We start from the raw sequence: 20,849 nt of genomic DNA, 5'->3' as shown, positions 1-20,849 counted from the left end.
ACCTGGAACAATTAAATCAGTCTCGTAAGGAAGAATATTATGCACTTGGTATCGAGAATGAGTTTTGTGGAGCCACGATTAGTAAACAACAAATAAAAGAATTTAATAAGGGTAAATATAATAATGGTTTTGCCCTAGTTTATATCATGAAAACAGAAAAAACAGGATTATATATAATAAGTAAGGAAATACAAAATGATTTAACTATGGGAAGATGGGGAGGTGTTTCGTGCCATAATATTATTCTAACATATATTTCTAATACATAAATGACAGCAAGAAGGCTTCAAGAAAATTATCATTTCTGTGTCCAAGCATACCTTCAAGAAAAGGGTATTCGTTATTTTAATAAATATGTTCTACAACATAAGAATGACGTATTTTCAATAAAAGATTGGCATTATGCTGATGTTGATAAACCGACAACTTTAGATTTAATTAGAATGTTAAATAATGAAAAAATTATAAGGTTAAGAAAAGGTAAGGCTCTTTTAGAAATTCAAAAGAAATTTTATTGGTTTCCTGTTGTAAAAAAAATTATTTTGGATACAGGAATAACAAGAAATCCTGATGAATATATGTATAATATTCTATGGGGTGTAAACGATTCAAGGATAGTAAGGGATGAGGAAGGAATTGAAGAAGAGAGGGAAGAGGAGGAAAAGGAGAAGGAGGAGAGGGAGAAGAAAGAGAAGGAGGAAAAGGAGAAGAGAGAGAAGGAGGAAAGAGAGAATAGAGAGAGGGAGGAAAGAGAGAAGAAAGAGAAGGAGGAAAAGGAGAAGAGAGAGAGGGAGGAAAGAGAGAGAATGAATAAATATCAAAATATGGAAACCAGTGAGATTCAAAAAAGATTGGTGGTATTACAGAAAATAACTCAACCCACCGAGGAGGAAAACAAAGAATTGACAAGTCTATTTGCAATATTTTCTTCAAGACTATTGACATCGTCAAGCTATTCATTTTAATTCAAGTTTTTTCTTAAATAAATGGAGGAGAGAGTGAAGGCATTTCTAAGGATTCTTTATGTTTTAAAAATTAAGATTCAAATGTGCATGTTGGAAACTAAAAAGGTTTTTGCACTCTGCAGGAATTTTTCTCATAAATAAATGAGTTATTGTCTCAAATGTAAAAAGAAAACTAATACTAAAAATATTTCATATATTAAAAGTAAAAATAACAGGGTTATACAAAAAGGTATATGTTCGGTGTGTGGTTCAAAAAAAAATCAATTTATCTCCAAACACAAACTCGGAGGAGATATACAAAAGTTTTTATCAGGAAGTAAATTTACAAGTACTGGAATACCAGGGGAATTACATCTTCCAGGGTATTCTTTCTGTGGTCCAGGCACAAACTTGGATAAAAGATTAGATGAGGCAGACAATCCTAAATCCTGGAGTAAACCAATCAATAGAGTTGATGAAGTGTGCATGAGACACGATATTGATTATGGGAATACCACAACGTTGGAAGAAAAGCATGAAGCCGATAGAGAAATGTTGTATAATTTGTCTCTGATACAAAATCCAACCTTGAGAGAAAAAGTTGATAGGTTCATCGTGAAGAAGATGATTAGTGCTAAATTGAAACTTGGACTTGGAAATTCAAAAAACTTATAGGCTCTAATGATGCCATTAAGACTGAAGAGCAATTAGCTGATGAATTACATAAACCAATATTCACAAAGTTTCAGAGAAGGAAAGTTTATTCCAAGGAAGTTGATTATATCTGGTCTGCTGATTTGATTGAACTCAATAATGATAAGGGGTACAAGTATGCTTTAACCGTTATTGATTTGAGGAGTAGATATGCGTGGGTTGTCCCTTTAAAAAACAAAACAGGTAATACTCTTATGTTAGCTTTTCAACAGATATTTAATAAAAGTAAGAGAAAACCTAAAAAATTGTGGACTGATGAGGGTAGAGAGTTTTATAACAAGACATTTATGAATTTTCTAAAAAATAACAGTATTACATTATACAGTACCTTTAATGAAGGGAAGGCAGTTGTTGTTGAACGTTTTAATCGTACCTTAAAAGAGAGACTATATAAAAAATTCACACAACTCGGTTCACAACAATGGTCATCTTTTATTCAGGATATTGTGGATAAGTATAATGACACGATTCACACGTCAACAAATATGAAACCATCAGAAACATTTACAAAATTAAAATATGAAAAAGAGATTAATGTCAGAAAACCTAAGTTCAAAGTTGGTGATATCGTAAGAATATATAGGTGGAAATCTCATTTTGAAAAGGGTTTTACTGAACGATGGACGAAAGAACTTTTTAAAATTGTTGATGTAATAGATACAGTTCCTTGGACTTATAAAATATATGATTTGGAAGGGGAAGAGATTTTAGGTTCATTTTATTCACAGGAATTACAAAAGACAAAACTAAGCAGATAATACACCTTTGTGGACACTCGAGGGCCAAGTCCGAGGTGTATAACAGTATATAATGTGTGTCAAGGGGTGGACGTTCTTACATCTGTGAACCCCAAACACAGAATCCTCAACTGAATAGTCAAGGCTTAACTTTTGTTTGTGTGTGTGTGTGTGTGTGTGCAATGGGAGCAATAGGTTGGCGCTTCACTCCCTCCTACTATACACCGTTGTGGACACTCGAGGGCCAAGTCCGAGGTGTATAACAGTATATAATGTGTGTCAAGGGGTGGACGTTCTTACATCTGTGAACCCCAAACACAGAATCCTCAACTGAATAGTCAAGGCTTAACTTTTGTTTGTTGATGTGTATGTGTGTGTGTGTCCCAACCCTCACATTCAAAATCTCAACCCCAACCCTCACATTCAAAATCTCAACCCCAACTCAATCCTCACCCAACACAGTCTTTTTCAAAATGAGATTTCCACCTATATATATATATATATTTTATGTTTTTTTTTTTTCTCTTCTTCCAATTCTGTCTTTTAAGGCTTTCAGGTTTGATAACATAGAAAGAGGGAGTAAGAACTTTCTTGATAGGTTTAAATCCCAAAGAGTGGTAGCATTTCAAGTCTTCAAAATAAACCCAACTTTCCAAGTCTCCAAGGTAGTTATTTAAACCATCAAGGCAGAACTCATTTACTGATTTTTTCAAAATTTGTGAGTCTCCAAGGTAGTTCCCATATTTAGAACCATCTTGGCAGAACCCTTTTCCTGAGTCTCCAAGGTAGTTATTTAAACCATCAAGGCAGAACTCATTTACTGATTTTTTCAAAATTTGTGAGTCTCCAAGGTAAAACTTGTATTCTGGCTCATCAACGTATAACTTGTTCAGTGGGTATTGTCTTGATAACTCACAATGAGTACTATTGCTATAAAACTCTTTTTCAGGATTTTGCTGGTTTCCAAGGTATAACTCTTTGGTTGGGTCATCAAGGACGAACTCGTTCTGTGGGTCTTGGTCGCTCATAAGGTCTTCAACCAAGCCAACAATTTCGCCCCAAGTTGTAGCAAAAGCAGTATTTTCATTTCGTATTTCAGACACAATTTCCTGTGAGAGAAAATAATAATGTATTAATTAAGTTATTTAATTATTAAATGAGTATGCTTCAATCAAAGTTTGAAAATAGGAAAATAAAAATCTTACCTCAACAGATAAGAGGTTTGAATCCAGTTCATCAACTTGAAGGTTTAGTTCCATACAAGACAGAGAGTTCCAAGGAACACCAAAGTCATCCCACTCAAGGTCTTGCTCGTTCTGTAGGTCTTGGTCACTCACAAGGTCTTCAACCAAGTCAACAATTTCGCTCCAAGTTGTAGCAAAAGCAGTATTTTCATTTTGTATTTCAGATACAATTTCCTGTGAGAGAAAATAATAATGTATTAATTAAGTTATTTAATTATTAAATGAGTATGCTTCAATCAAAGTTTGAAAATAGGAAAATAAAAATCTTACCTCAACAGATAAGAGGTTTGAATCCAGTTCATCAACTTGAAGGTTTAGTTCCATACAAGACAGAGAGTTCCAAGGAACACCAAAGTCATCCCACTCAAGGTCTTGCTCGTTCTGTAGGTCTTGGTCGCTCACAAGGTCTTCAACCAAGTCAACAATTTCGCTCCAAGTTGTAGCAAAAGCAGTATTTTCATTTTGTATTTCAGATACAATTTCCTGTGAGAGAAAATAATAATGTATTAATTAAGTTATTTAATTATTAAATGAGTATGCTTCAATCAAAGTTTGAAAATAGGAAAATAAAAATCTTACCTCAACAGATAAGAGGTTTGAATCCAGTTCATCAACTTGAAGGTTTAGTTCCATACAAGACAGAGAGTTCCAAGGAACACCAAAGTCATCCCACTCAAGGTCTTGGTTGCTCATAAGGTCTTCAACCAAGCCAACAATTTCCCCCCAAGTTGTAGCAAAAGCAGTATTTTCATTTTGTATTTCAGATACAATTTCCTGTGAGAGAAAATAATAATGTATTAATTAAATTATTTAATTATTAAATGAGTATGCTTCAATCAAAGTTTGAAAATAGGAAAATAAAAATCTTACCTCAATAGTAGTCCGGGAGCCAACCTGTGTACGAGGCTGTTTTAGGGTTGGACCTTACAGCCTCTGCTATAAAATTTTACACCCCCAGGATGTTTAGATATATGTTTGCAGTTCATGAAAACCAATGTTGGCAATTCATAAGCTCTTGCGAAAAATTTTGGCGGCCGTTTTTGTTTGAGGAAGATTTGAAAAATTTGATAAAACAGCAATTGTCAATAAAATTTCTAAAAAAATTAAAAAATCACATTCATGAAAAATAAATGTGAACTAAATGTAAGAATTCAATCAGTGCATTGTAAAATGACAAAAAAAATTGCCTTTGTGAAAGTAAACCTCGTAAAAGTACATAATTTTGTGAAAAATGCCTTAAAAATAACGTTTTTTGAAGATGGCCTTTAGAACTTTTCTTATCATAGGCAGATGCTGCATTAGAATACTAATTTCTCTTAATGTGATATGAACATGGTATCCATGGCTAATTAAAACAGCAAATTTGATTGAGTTCTATCAATTTTTAAAGAGAAAATTAACATTTTTGTCAACCAAAGTTACCCCTACCCCCAAAATCCTCTTACTCTATTGAACACAGTTCGGTTAAGGTTTGCTGGATCCAGGTTGGGTACTTCACAGTTCACTCTTCCAAAGGAAAATTCAATGGTGTTTGGAGTGACATGGCCCTGGAGCAGACATACAACGATGAAGCGAAGACATCTCTGTTCAAACGCATATCTCAGGCACCAGCTGCTCGAGATAAATATGTGAAAACAGCACCATTTCTCACAGCTGTATCAGAGAACATAAAGTCTATGGCTAATCTAGGCCAACAGGAATCTACTCATCATGGAGAAACACAGAAGCAGGCAACAGAAGAACATATGCATGTTGAGGAGATCAAGAAAGTGATATGCCAGCAGATGATAAACCCATTCCAGTGTAACAACCAAGTGGTTCTGCTCAATAGAGCAACTGGTGAGAAGGATGCTTCAAAAGACTTGGTCCATGCTCAAGCTAAGGGCATGGAAGCCATTATGAAAGCAGAAGAGGTGGTCTCTATTAAGATTGAACCACTGAAGCTGGTAACTTTCTCCTCACAGAAGAAATCAAAACCATCAAGGAAACAGAGTTTAATCAGGATCTATCAAGATGAGACTGCAACTACACGTGTGCTGTGTTTCTATCGAGATGCCGACCCAGTCACAAGACAGATTGCATTTTCCCATGAGTGGACAGACTATCCATCATCCCTGTTTGAGGTTGATCCACGCTTAGCACAGGGGGTTGTAATGCGCAAAGGCAACGAGTCTGATTTCGTGGCAGTGCTAATTGCTGAAGCTGAGCAGGATGTTGTTTTACAGCTGCCATCATTACCACAGAGTGACCTATACACAGTTTATCTGGTAGACACAATGGCATTTGTAAATAAATACCAAAAAATGGGTGCGAAAACATTTGGTGAACTTCCCCAGCTGTATCTTCGCAAGCAGGTGTATCCTGCAGTTGAAACCTGAAATGTGCAACTGTGTCAACATCATTGGTGATCAGTATGATTTTGATGATAGCCATACTTTGAAGGGTGATGAGCAGCAGAGGAGAAACCAGACAGACCAGGCAAGACAATTCTCACCATCCAAGAGTCTAGAAATTCCGGACTGGAATTTATTCATGAAGAATCCAAGAAATAAAGGAAATCTTCAGAACTTCATTGGCACTTCCCTTTGTGAGAGTCCTGAAGCTATTCCGGATGGAGTGACCATCATTCTTGGTAGTATGATGGAAAACAAAGGTCACACTCTTTCCATCACATCAGCATCAAGTTCAGTTCTGGACTTACCTTGTGAAGAACATGAAGAGGCAGACACAAGGATTATTGCTCATCTTGCGTATTGTGTGGAATATCTTGATCACCATCGAGCTGTTGTGCATGCAACAGATACAGACATAATTATGCTGTGTATATATCACTTCTGCTGCTTGAACACATTGCAAGAACTCTGGATACAACGGCAGAATCAATACCTACCTATTCATGAGCTGGTAGAAGTGTTGAGCAAGAAGTACCAGAAAATCCTCTTGATGTCGCAGCTACACTTCTGTGCACATATGTGTTGTGTGGATGTGACACAGTGAGCTACCCATTCAGAAGGGGAAAAGAAGAGGTCAGGTCAGGTATGGGAGCATGTGCCAGAACAGCGCGTCGCTGCGTCCACTTTCCGCCGGTACTCCAGGGGCCTCCGTCTGGCCATCCCCCAGGCAGATGCCAGGCCCATCCCCATCTCCTTGAGATGATGGTCAACCTGCTGCAACCATGAGGCACGTGGTCGGCCCACTGGCCTCCCACTCATGAGACTCCCTCGCTGAGAGAATCTGGTGAGCAGGATCAGCGTCAGGAAAACGAGCCACATGTCCATACAGCCGCAGCTGACGCTCACGGACTATGCAGGTAACAAATCTCATCCGAGTCTCTCTCAGCAACCGCTCGTTGGACACAAAATCCGACCAGCGATAGCCAAGGATTCTCCGAAGAGACCTGGTACCAAAGGAATTAAGTCTCCGTCTCAGATCCTTGGTCAAAGTCCAAGTCTCGCACCCATAGAGCAAGACTGGAAGTACCAAGGACCTGAAGACTCAGACTTTCGTCCTCCCGCACAGGTACCGGCAGCGCCACACCCCATGATCCAGTGAATCCATGACTCCCCAGGCCCGACCCAGACGTCTATTGACCTCCGGCTCACAACCTGTGGAGACATGAATATCACTGCCAAGGTAAGTGAATCTCTCCACGACCTCAACATCCTCACCACAAACAGACACAGACAGGACAGCAGCATCCAAGATGTCACCGAAAGCCTGGATCTTAGTTTTGACCCAAGAAATCCGTAATCCCAACGGCTCCGACTCCTCATTCAGCACCTCAAGGGCCCCCAAGAGGATGTCTAAAGTCTCCGCAAAGATGACTGCATCATCTGCAAAATCAAGGTCTGAGATCTTGACATTGCCAAACGATGCACCGCAACTTGATCTCTCCGACATCCTCCCTAGAATCCAGTCCATACAAGTGCTGAAAAGTGTGGGGGCAAGTACACATCCCTGACGAACTCCAGTAACAACTGGAAATAAGTCAGAGATGGTACCACCACACTTCACAGCACTCTCAGTACCAGAGTAGAGTTCAGACATCAGATCGATCAGTTTCGGTGGCACCCCACGAAGACCAAGAATCCTCCAGAGGACATCCCGATTCACTGAATCGAACGCTTTACAGAGATCAACATAGGCTGCAAGCAGCCCCTGCCGAAACTCTCGTCTGTGTTCGGTGAGGACACGAAGTGCAAGGATACGGTCAATCGTTGACCTCTTTGGTGTAAAGCCTGACTGCTCTGGACGCTGGTGCTCAAGCAGATGGTGGCAAACCCTATCAAGAATTATCCGAGCAAAGACCTTGCCCGGCACTGAGAGCAGCGTCACCCCTCGGTAGTTTTTGCAGTCTTGGCGATCACCCTTCCCTTTCCAGAGAGGGACAACAAGGCCCCTCTTCCAGTCAGTTGGGATGATGCCTGTGTTCCTGTGAAAAGAAGAGCGGCACAGGTTTCTCTGGGACTGATAGGAAACCTTCCCCACCTTGTTGATTTTGGAAGAGATAGTGAAATGGCAGCAACAGAATGTGTCATTGATGAGGCCAGAGTATACTGGACTGCTCTGCATGGCCAAAAAGGGTTCAGCTGTTTGGATACCCTCAGGCAGCATATGTTTGTCTCTTCAAAATTAGACCTTAGGTCACTGCCAGCAACAGAAGATGCGTTTTACTTCCTTGTTTTAAGAGCATTGTATCAATTGCTTCTGTATAGACGTGCACATCTCAGTGACCGAGCACTTCCCCCAGCCACAACATTTGGCAGAACCCTTATCAATGGAAAACTGGTCCCAATTCTCATGTCTAAGCCAGCCAAGCCAAACATAGACAAAACGGTGTCTTGCATGTGCAAATTATCCAAATGTCTGAAACGATGTTCATGCAAAAAGGCTGCTGTGCCTTGCTGAGTGACATGCATATGCCTTGGTCAGAGAGGTTCATGTGGTGGAGTTGTTTCAGAGAGTGACTCTTCCTCTGAAGAGGATGTTTCATGTCACAATATTGTGTTAATCCATTTCTAATTTTATCTTCCTTAAAACCATGGCATGTAAAAGTATGTTCTTGTTCCTGACCCCATTGATAGTCAAGCATTTCTGAGTTACATAAATCTTTTGTTGTTTGACATATAACCTTGTCAATTGAAGGTAGGTTAAATCTACACCAATTGTGATATAGGAAATGAACTCCTCTTTAATATGAGGGGTCATTTGTGTATATAGGTTTAGTGGTTATGATTTTAGGACAATATGAATTACCCCTACCCCCATCCTACATCTTCGCTTTTGCCAACATTTTGTTATCAGAGGGGGCTCGCAAAAGTGTTGACTGTGTTGTTGCGCAAGAGTTTCACCATTGCCAACATTGGTTTTCATATACTCAAAGGGTGTCTCTTTATGAAAATCAACACAAAAATTTTATAGCAGACCGGGCAATTTTTTTTTTTAATTTTGATCGGTTGGCTCCCGGACTAATAGATAAGAGGTTTGAATCCAGTTCATCAACTTGAAGGTTTAGTTCCATACAAGACAGAGAGTTCCAGACAAGCACACAGCACACCATTGCCAGCAAAAACAAATGTTTAAAATGGAGCCTGGGTTTGAAGCTTTTATAGAGAAAGACTGGTGGGTGTGGTTTCCTTTGGAAATTCCCTGGGCAAGCCCAGGCAAGCCTTCATTGGGAAATTTTTCAAAACCATAACATCCTGTAATTTTCTAGTGATTTCTTTGTGAGTCAGAGATGAACTGGAAATGATGTAAGAGTGGGCGGGGCTTAGCAAAAGTAGGCGGGGCTTAGGAAAAGTGGGCGTGGCTTAGAAAAATACCTTATGAAAAGTGGGCGGAGCTTAGCAAAAGTGGGCGGGGCTTAGGAAAAGTGGGCGTGGCTTAGAAAAAAACCTCATGAAAAGTGGGTGGAGCTCAGCAAAGTGGGCGGGGCTTAGAAAAGTGGGCGTGGCTTAGAAAAAACACCTTACAAAAAGTGGGTGGAGCTTAGCAGAAGTGGGCGGGGCTTAAAGAAAAGTGGGCGGGGCTTATTGAATACCTTGTGGAAAGTGGGCGGGGCTTAGCAAAAGTGGGCGGGGCTTAAAGAAAAGTGGGCGGGGCTTAACAAAAAATAACCTGTGGCTCAGGAGGTGGTCAAACAAGAGCATTAAGAGAAGTTTATCATTTCGTAATGGCACAAAAGGGGTATCTTAAAAAATATAAAGATTCAAATGCTTTGTTTGTCAATATTTTAGATGGGGATTATTGTGCAAAGAAAATTAAACTATTGAAGGAATTTGAGAATGAACAAATCTTTATAGGTTCAATGAGTGAGCTGTTCAACCCCCAGGTGTTCAATTCAATGAGGTTCAACCTCCAGGTTAAAAGGGGAGACAAATAAATATACCTTGGGATAAAAAGGGGGTTTATTTTTAGGGAAAAAAAAGGGAATCGCTGAAAATCCCCCATTCATTTACATGGGGAAAAGTGAGCCAGAATCAGTATTCTTACCCTACTACCGTGCCATGTATCATTTCTGAGATATCATGCCATGTATCATTTTTTGAGACATCATGCCATGTATCATTTTTGCGACATCATGCCATGTATCATTTTTGAGATCCCATGCCATGTATCATTTTTGAGATATGCCATGTATCATTTTTGAGACATCATGCCATGTATCATTTTTGAGATCCCATGCGATGTATCATTTTTGAGATATGCCATGTATCATTTTTGAGATATGCCATGTATCATTTTTGAGACATCATGCCATGTATCATTTTTGAGACATCATGCCATGTATCATTTTTGAGTTATCATGCCATGTATCATTTTTTAAATATCATGCTATGTATCATTTCTGAGATATCATGCCATGTATCATTTTTTGAAATGTCATGCCATGTATCATTTTTGAGACATCATGCCATGTATCTTTTCTGAGATATCATGCCATGTATCATTTCTGAGATATCATGCCATGTATCATTGTTTGAGATATCATGCCATGTATCATTTTTGAGACATCATGCCATGTATCATTTTGGAGATATCATGCGATGTATCATTTTTGAGACATCATGCCATGAATAATTTTTGGGACATCATGCCATGTATCATTTTTGAGACATCATTCCATGTATCATTTTTGAGATCCCATGCCATGAATAATTTTTGCGACATCATACCATGTATCATTTTGGAGACATCATACCATGTATCGTTTTGGAGACATCATGCCATGTATCATTTTTGAGATCCCATGCTATGTATCATTTTTGAGATATGCCATGTATCATTTTTGAGATATGCCATGTATCATATTTGAGATAACATGCCATGTATAATTTTGGAGATGTCATGCCATGTATCATTTTTGAGACATCATGCCATGTATCATTTTTGAGTTATCATGCCATGTATCATTTTTTGAAATATCATGCCATGTATCATTTCTGAGATATCCTGCCATGTATCATTTTTTGAAATATCATGCCATGTATCATTTTTGAGACATCATGCCATGTATCATTTCTGAGATATCATGCCATGTATCATTTTTGAGACATCATGCCATGTATCGTTTCTGAGATATCATGCCATGTATCATTGTTTGAGATATCATGCCATGTATCATTTTTGAGACATCATGCCATGTATCATTTTGGAGGTATCATGCGATGTATCATTTTTGAGACATCATGCCATGAATAATTTTTGGGACATCATGCCATGTATCATTTTTGAGACATCATTCCATGTATCATTCTTGAGATCCCATCCCATGAATAATTTTTGGGACATCATGCCATGTATCATTTTTGAGACATCATGCCATGTATCATTTTTGAGATATGCCATGTATCATTTTTGAGACATCATGCCATGTATCATTTTTAAGAAATCATGCCATGTATCATTTTTGAGACATCATGCCATGTGTAATTTTTGGGACATCATGCCATGTATCATTTTGAGATATCATGCCATGTATCATTTCTGAGACATCATGCCATGTATTGTTTTTGAGACATCATGCCATGTGTCATTTTTGAGATTTGCCATGTATCATTTTTGAGATATCATGCCATGTATCATTTTTGAGATCCCATGCCATGAATAAATTTTGGGACATCATACCATGTATCATTTTGGAGACATCATGCCATGTATCATTTCTGAGATATCATGCCATGTATCATTTTTGAGATTTGCCATGTATCATTTTTGAGATGTCATGCCATGTATCATTTTTGAGATGTCATGCCATGTATCATTTTTGAGACATCATGCCATGTATCATTTTTGAGACATCATGCCAGGTATAATTTTTGGGACATCATGCCATGTATAATTTTTGAGATATCATGCCATGTATCATTTTTGAGACATCATGCCATGTATCATTTTTGAGACATCATGCTCTGTATCATTTTTGAGATCCCATGCCATGAATAATTTTTGGGACATCATGCCATGTATCATTTTTGAGATCCCATGCCATGTATCATTTTTGAGACATCATGCCATGTATCATTTTTGAGATCCCATGAAATGTATCATTTTTGAGATATCATGCCATGTATCATTTTTGAGATGCCATGCCATGTATCATTTTTGAGACATCATGCCATGTATCATTTTTAAGAAATCATGCCATGTATCATTTTTGAGACATCATGCCATGTATCATTTTTGGGACATCATGCCATGTATCATTTTGAGATATCATGCCATGTATCATTTTTGAGACATCATGCCATGTATCATTTTTGAGACATCATGCCATGTGTCATTTTTGAGATATGCCATGTATCGTTTTTGAGATATCATGCCATGTATCATTTTTGAGCTCCCATGCCATGAATAAATTTTGGGACATCATGCCATGTTTCATTTTTGAGACATCGTAGCATGGATCATTTCTGAGATATCATGCCATGTATAATTTTTGAGATATCATGCCATGTATCATTTTTTGAGACATCATGCCATGTATCATTTTTGAGATATCATGCCATGTATCATTTTTGTGATATCATGCCATGTATAATTTTTGAGATATCATGCCATGTATCATTTTTGAGACATCATGCCATGTATCATTTTTGAGACATCATGGCATGTATAATTTTTGGGACATCATGCCATGTATCATTTTTGAGACATCATGCCATGTATAATTTTTGAGACATCATTCCATGTATCATTTTTGAGACATCATGCCATGTATCATTTTTGAGACATCATTCCATGTATCATTTTTGTGATATCATGCCATGTATAATTTTTTGAGACATCATGCCATGTATCATTTTTGGGACATCATGCCATGTATCATTTTTGAGATATCATGCCATGTATAATTTTTTGAGACATCATGCCATGTATCATTTTTGGGACATCATGCCATGTATCATTTTTGAGACATCATGTCATGTATCATTTTTGAGACATCATGCCATGTACCATTTTTGGGACATCATGCCATGTATCATTTTTGGGACATCATGCCATGTATCATTTTTGGGACATCATGCCATGTATCATTTTTGAGATATCATGCCATGTATAATTTTTTGAGACATCATGCCATGTATCATTTTTGAGATATCATGCCATGTATCATTTTGGAGATATCATGCGATGTATCATTTTTTGGACATCATGCCATGTATCATTTTTGGGACATCATGCCATGTATCATTTTTGAGATATCATGTCATGTATCATTTTTGAGACATCATGCCATGTATCATTTTGGAGATATCATGCCATGTATCATTTTTGAGATCCCATGCCATGTATCATTTTTGAGACATAATGCCATGTATCATTTTTGAGATCCCATGCCATGTATCATTTTTGAGATATCATGCCATGTATCATTTTTGAGATGCCATGCCATGTATCATTTTTGAGACATCATGCCATGTATCATTTTTGGGACATCATGCCATGTATCATTTTTGAGATATCATGCCATGTATCATTTTTGAGATCCCATGCCATGTATCATTTTTGAGACCTCATGCCATGTGTCATTTTTGAGATCCCATGCCATGTATCATTTTTGAGACATCATGCCATGTATCATTTTTGAGATCCCATGCCATGTATCATTTTTGGGACATCATGCCATGTATCATTTTTGAGATATCATGTCATGTATAATTTTTTGAGACATCATGCCATGTATCATTTTTGGGACATCATGCCATGTATCATTTTTGAGACATCATGTCATGTATCATTTTTGAGACATCATGCCATGTACCATTTTTGGGACATCATGCCATGTATCATTTTTGGACATCATGCCATGTATCATTTTTGGGACATCATGCCATGTATCATTTTTGGGACATCATGCCATGTATCATTTTTGAGATATCATGCCATGTATAATTTTTTGAGACATCATGCCATGTATCATTTTTGGGACATCATGCCATGTATCATTTTTGAGATATCATGTCATGTATCATTTTTGAGACATCATGCCATGTATCATTTTGGAGATATCATGCGATGTATCATTTTTGGGACATCATGCCATGTACCATTTTTGGGACATCATGCCATGTATCATTTTTGAGACATCATGCCATGTATCATTTTTGGGATATCATGCCATGTACCATTTTTGGGACATCATGCCATGTATCATTATTGAGACATCATGCCATGTATCATTTTTGGGATATCATGCCATGTACCATTTTTGGGACATCATGCCACGTACGATGCGTACCTGGTGGAGTCTTTGGCTCGAAAATTTAATCATAGAATATTTGCAAACATAAAGTGTTTAAATCAATAAAAAAAAATTTTTAGAAAAAGGTCGCCCGTGCTTCTCATTTTACACCAGATTCCTACATATTTCGATTTTTACAGATGTTTACGTTTCCACGGTGGTTAATTTATCTGTTCAAGTTATGCTCTGTTCGTCAATGACAAACCGAGTCATGTAACAGACGCTTCATCCATCGGTAGTTTATGTTGACCGGAATACTCTCGAATTTGATACATTCCTCGAACGGATTATAAATATTACCTTTTTAATTCGTCGTGAGTGCAGTGTTTGGGTTAATTTTACAATCTCCATCAGGATCAGAACTCGCCGCCGAAATCAGAAGAGGAAGAAGAAGAAGAAAAAAAACTGCGCGATGACGTCACGTCGTCGTGATGGAGGCGAACGTGCTGTTGCAACTCGTCGTTGTGTACCTCGCGTGCTCTCGAGCCTCCGCTCTGCTGCCCGGACTGTACTGCGGCGAGAGAAACTGTTACGACGTGCTCGATGTTTCCTCAGATGCGACGAGGGCGGAAATCGGGCGAGCGTACCGCCGGCTCGCCCTCAAGCTGCATCCGGACCGCAACCAGGCACGGGTGGTGTGGGGCGGTTTGTTCAGACGTTGACTCGCAAGGAGCTCGCTCTTGATTGAGATGGGACGATGCGTTTATCGATGAAATGTGGAGAACTTGCCGATTCGATCACAGCATGAGCTCACACGTATCTCTGTACGTTGTTACCCTGGTAACGGTTGTTACCCTGGTAACAAAACCCGAGGGCCTAATTTGAATTGGGAAATATCAAAGTGCAAAGCACGAACTACTTGTCTCCCAAGTTATTCTTTGTCAGAGATTTGACACAATGTTAATTTTGTTAGCTCCTCGTGGAGGATCTCTAAGTCTAAAGGCCCTGTCACACCTTGACGATTTAGCCAGCGTATGCCGACGTATGAAAAATTTGTCTAAAACGCTGGCACACGTCAAATACGTTATGGGTAAGTTTTGTATACGTTAAGAGCATGCTGAAGCATGCTGGCATACGTCGTAGTACGCTGGCATACGTCGTAGTACACCGAGCTCGTCGACAAATTTTAACACGCTTGAAATTTTACGACTTGTGCCAGCGTATGACTCACACGTTCCGCATACGCTGGCTATAAGTTGTAGGCACGTTACGCGATCGTCGACACACGTTACTTGTAAGTTGCTCATAAGTCGAAACACGTCGAAGTAATGTTTAGCGTCAGTGTTCCAGACTCCCTGTTTTTTTTTCTTCGGTATGACGGTGATGTTGACACTTCGATTTCTAGTGCGGTTATAATATAATATAATTAATTGGCTGCCGCTCAACGATTTAAATCATAACGGCACTAGAAATCGAAGTGTCAACATCACCGTCATGCCGAAGAAAAATAAAAAATAAACCAATGTCACCCGCAGGGTGACCTGTATCTTACCAAAAGGTGACCACGTGTGACTTCTTTAAGGTCACACTGAGGTGAACAGAGCTGCTATCCACCAGGAGCGACTCCTTAAGGAATATCTGCCTATGAGAGATTCCGATGAGAATCGTTCTACAGAGTAACCATGAAAAATATGCTTTTGCCTCATAATGTCAACAAATGACGTCATAATGTCTCAAGCTTGACATATCTAGAAAGCATTCATCGAGGTGTTCAATTTGAGGTACTACACGATATGGTTCCAAAAACTTGAAAATTTCACCTTGGGGTCAAATATGTTTGACCTGAGGTGCTAACCATGAAGGTCAAGGCCAATCGCCACCAAAAATTAATCAGCTGAGCGCCAGACCATGAACTATATTCCCATGAAGTTTGAAGACGATCCGATCAAAATTACTCAAAAAATAAGGGTTTCGTCGACTCCCCTGATTTGCGACAAAGTGACCTTGACCTTTGACCTTGACCTTCAAAATTTTGTGCACTGAAAGGGACCTCTATAGGCCTCTGATATGCGAAGTTACAAAAATTTCCAATGATAACTGTGCTCTGCATAATTTTTGATACGTGATTACAGACAAACAAACAAACAAACAAAAAAACATACAAGCTGACTAACATATCTTTCAAAAACTTCGTTTTGGCAAGATAATAAAAATAAAAACCAGGGAGTCTGGAACACTGACACAAAACATTACCTCGACGTGTTTCGACTTATGAGTAACTTACAAGTAACGTGTGTCGACGTGTGTCAACGATCACGTAACGTGCCTACAATTTATGGCCAGCGTATGCGGAACGTGTGTCATATGCTGGCATACGTCGAAAAATTTTCAACATGCTGAAAATTTGTCGACGTACTCAGCGTACTACGATGTATGCCAGCCTGCTCTTAACGTATACAAATCTTACCCATAACGTATTCGACGTGTGCCAGCGTATTCGGCAAATTTTTCATACGTCGGCATACGCTGGCTAAAACGTCAAGGTGTGACAGCGGCTTGACACTTTGATGTCTAGTGCGGTTATGATTTGAATCGTCGAGCCGCAGCCTTTTAATAGGTTACGCCACATGATCGTCGGCGATACGCTGCCGCGCTATGCATAAGTTAGACTATCGTTGGGCATAGGTTGTGAACGCCGCCAACACGCTCAGCATTCGTTGATATAAGTTATCTATATGTTATCGAAACGTTCTGTGTACATTACTAATACGTTATGCATACGTCCAACTCGTTATGAATACGCCCAAAACTAGAAAAAAAACATCAATAGTTCAACGTACGCCAGCGTTTTACATACATTTTGATACCTTGCTATACGCTGGCTAAAACGTCAAGGTGTTACAAGGCCTTCACTCACGTTGTTGTTCTTCATCTTCTTCTTGTTGACTTGTTTGTTTCACAGCCTACAGTTTTCATCGAAACTTCCTGAAACTCGGCGTATATATGTAAAAATACCCTGCGCAGACAGTAACCATCTCCGATTTTGAAAATTCCTCCGAGAATAAAAAGTTATGACGTCAAAATATCTCCGCTAATAGAAATCGCCTAAAAAATTTATCTCCGAAACTAGGCAAGCTTTTTGAATCCTGTTTGCGGGAATCGAACATGGCATAAGCAGAGATGAATTACCACACATATGTTACATCATTATGATGTCATATCAATTTTTATGACGTCATTCCTATTTTTTGACATTTTTTGTTTCACAACCCAGAGTTTTTCATCGGGTCTTCGTGAAACTTGCCATGGATATGCAGAAAGCCCACGCGCAGGCAGTAACCATCTCCAATTTTGGAAATTCTTTCTCGAAAAAAAAAGTTGACGTCATAATATCGCCGCTAATGGAAATCGCCTATGCCATTATCTCAAAAACTAGGCATCATGTTTGTTTTGTTGTTTGAATTTTGTTTGCAGGAATCAAGCCGGGCATTAGCAGAGATGAATTATCGCAAACCTGATACATCACAATGGCGTCATATTCGTTTTTAGGATGTCATCATTAAGAGGACGAGGATCTTAGCTCATTTGAGCTTGTTTTTTCCCTCAAAACAAATCAGAACTGGAAGGGTAACTCGGTGGAGCACTTACCTCCGCCGCTGTAATTCCTGATCCACGAGAAAATATCGGATCCAATACATTTCTGAGATATCCATGACGCCATGTATCATTTTTGAGATATCATGCCATGTATCATTTTTGAGATATCATGCCATGTATCATTTTTGAGGTATCATGCCAAGTATCATTTTTGAGATATCATGCCAAATATCATTTTTGAGATATGCCAAATATCATTTTTGAGATATCATGCCAGGTATCATTTTTGAGATATCATGCCACGTATCATTTCTGCGATATGATGCCATGTATCATTTTTGAGATATCATGCCATGTATCATTTTTGAGATATCATGCCATGTATCATTTATGAGATATCATGCCATGTATCATTTTTGAGATATCATGCCATGTATCATTTTTGAGATATCATGCCATGTATCATTTTTGAGATATCATGCCATGTATCATTTTTGAGGTATCATGCCAAGTATCATTTTTGAGATATCATGCCAAATATCATTTTTGAGATATCATGCCAGGTATCATTTTTGAGATATCATGCCATGTATCATTTCTGAGATATCATGCCATGTATCATTTCTGAGATATCATGACATGTATCATTTCTGAGATATCATACCATGTATCATTTTTGAGATATCATGCCATGTATCATTTTTGAGATATGCCAAATATCATTTTTGAGATATCCATGCGATGTATCATTGTTGGCCCGATCTCTCAATGGAGAAGAATCACTTAAAATTTTATCACATCATCCGAATCTCCACCAAAATCGAATCAGTTCGTACTTGTCACACACCGAACGTGTCCACAAAATTTCATCTGGATCCGTCTACAACTTTTTGAGATATCCTGGACGCAGACAGACAGACAGACAAGCCGGTAGGCGGCGATGGGTCGCCGAGCATGGAAACTGTAAGATATAGAGCAAAATGGAAGTCATATAGCGGATAGTGAATCACCATAAGATTTTGCATATCAAATCTCATCCAGTTCCATCGACTGATAACTACTCGGTATCCATTTGAATGAAAAGTACCGAAAATGCGGTTTGAAATCGGAAATCCCCAAAGTTCGAGGGGGTGCTGTAGGTGAACAAAGATCTAAATCGAAAATCCGACTCGATCGTTTGTGCACAATATATTCCAGACGATTAGTGTGAATTTTCATGACCATCCGACCATAACCCTAGGAGGAGTCGCATTTGGCACGAAGGCACCTCCAGCTCTCGCATATTATCGATTTTTGCACTAATTGACCTTTGACCCCTGACCTAATCGAAATCAGTCAATATGTCCTGAGGCAAAGTTGTAGTACTCATTGAGTACCATGAACCTGCAAAGTTTCATTGGTATCGATGCACTCACCTGGTCGCTCGGGGGCCTTCAATTTTCGCCAATTTTCACGCGTACACGAATTGTTGGGGGCGCTGCGGGTAAAGTATTCCATATATCACAAAAACCGGAATATATTTGATAGAGCATCACCTGTGGATCATCCGTGCCAAATTTCATAACGTGGATCATAACGTGGGATAATGGCTTTCGGAATTGATTTTGCGTGAACGGTACCTATTTTGAAGGTTTTTCGGTTGTTGCTGGGGAACCAAAGTGTCCCTAGCAACCATCACAATTTCCAAAGCACCAAGTCATAAGATGCACCTACCACCCGAGTTTGGTCAAAATCTGCCCACGTTTAAGGGGCTGTCACACCTTGACGTTTCAGCCAGCGTATGCCGACGTATGAAAAATTTGTCTAAAACGCTGGCACACGTCGAATACGTTATGGGTAAGTTTTGTATACGTTAAGAGCATGCTGAAGCACGCTGGCATACGTCGTAGTACGCCGAGCTCGTCGACAAATTTTAATATGCTCAAAATTTTTCGACGTATGTCAGCGTATGACTCACACGTTCCGCATACACTGGCCATAAGTTGCAGGCACGTTACGCGATCGTTGACACACGTCGAGGTAATGTTTAGCGTACCCGAAACGTATTTCTAACCTATGAGTAACGTGCTTTGAACCTCTGTGTAATGTATCGCCAACGCACATTGACGTATGTAGACATATTTGACGTCTTCCAGACTTTATCGAGGCATACTTGTTTCCAGAGGCAAGGTGACGCAAAGTCGGTGCCAGCCTCATGCCAGGCTCAAGCGGTCCCTGTAGAAGGTGTACTGCTTGGTTATCCTTGGACCCACTCTGGCTAGCAGCTCGTCGAACATCGCTGGGGGCATACGCAGGAAGTTGGTGAATGATGCATGGTCCTCGTTACGGAGTTCCACCATGAGCTGGTCATACATGCCAAAATGCCGTCGCCTCCCGATCCTTGGTCTCACCGAGTTCCTTCTCCTCCGTTCATTGGCTCTATTGGCACGCAACTGGTACAGTGTCAAATCGATGAGGTCATGTTGATGTTGGAGGACAGGTAGTAGGTATTGTCATCTCAGCCTTTCCGGATCCTCCATCTCTCGGATGACATGGACATGTACTCACCATTGAGTCTGAAACACTGACGGGTTCCTCCTGTGAACCCAATTTTTATATACCAATTCCCCAAAACGCTGCCAATACGCCATTATACGGTAGCTGTAAGTTAGAAACACGTTCAGTAAGTTCTGTGGTCGTCCGGAAGACGTCAATCAAATACGTCTACATACGTCAATGTGCGTTGGAGATACGTTACACAAAGGTTCAAAGCACGTTACTCATAGGTTAGAAATAAGTTTTGGGTATGCTAAAGATTACCTCGACGTGTTTCGACTGATGAGTAACTTACAAGTAACGTGTGTCAACCTGTGTCAACGATCGCATAACGTGCCTACAACTTATGGCCAGCGTATGCAGAACGTGTGAGTCATACGCTGGCATACGTCGA

General features: G+C 39.3%; 1 protein-coding gene and 1 long non-coding RNA gene across 2 annotated transcripts in view; one reads left to right on the top strand and one right to left on the bottom strand.

Moving 5' to 3' along the window:
• Positions 1-2,070: 2,070 nt before the first annotated feature.
• On the bottom strand, positions 2,071-14,812 carry LOC147024690 (uncharacterized). The gene is made up of 4 exons (XR_015059156.1): positions 14,684-14,812; positions 4,219-4,413; positions 3,601-4,122; positions 2,071-3,504 (listed from the first exon to the last, which is right to left on the bottom strand). It is a non-coding gene; the product is annotated as an uncharacterized LOC147024690 (long non-coding RNA).
• The window catches only part of DNAJC25 (DnaJ heat shock protein family (Hsp40) member C25), a 42,251-nt gene continuing 36,182 nt past the window's right edge, over positions 14,781-20,849 (top strand). Inside the window, exon 1 of the mRNA XM_085884839.1 lies at positions 14,781-15,009. Within this exon, the coding sequence (XP_085740965.1) occupies positions 14,815-15,009 (195 nt within the window). The 5' untranslated portion in view covers positions 14,781-14,814. The remainder of the gene's footprint in view (positions 15,010-20,849) is intronic.

Source organism: Eptatretus burgeri, chromosome 6 (genome assembly GCF_056783735.1).
Source record: "Eptatretus burgeri isolate ZD-2024b chromosome 6, Ebu_testis_v1, whole genome shotgun sequence".
NCBI lineage: Eukaryota > Metazoa > Chordata > Myxini > Myxiniformes > Myxinidae > Eptatretus > Eptatretus burgeri.
This window is presented reverse-complemented; position numbering and strand designations above follow the sequence as displayed.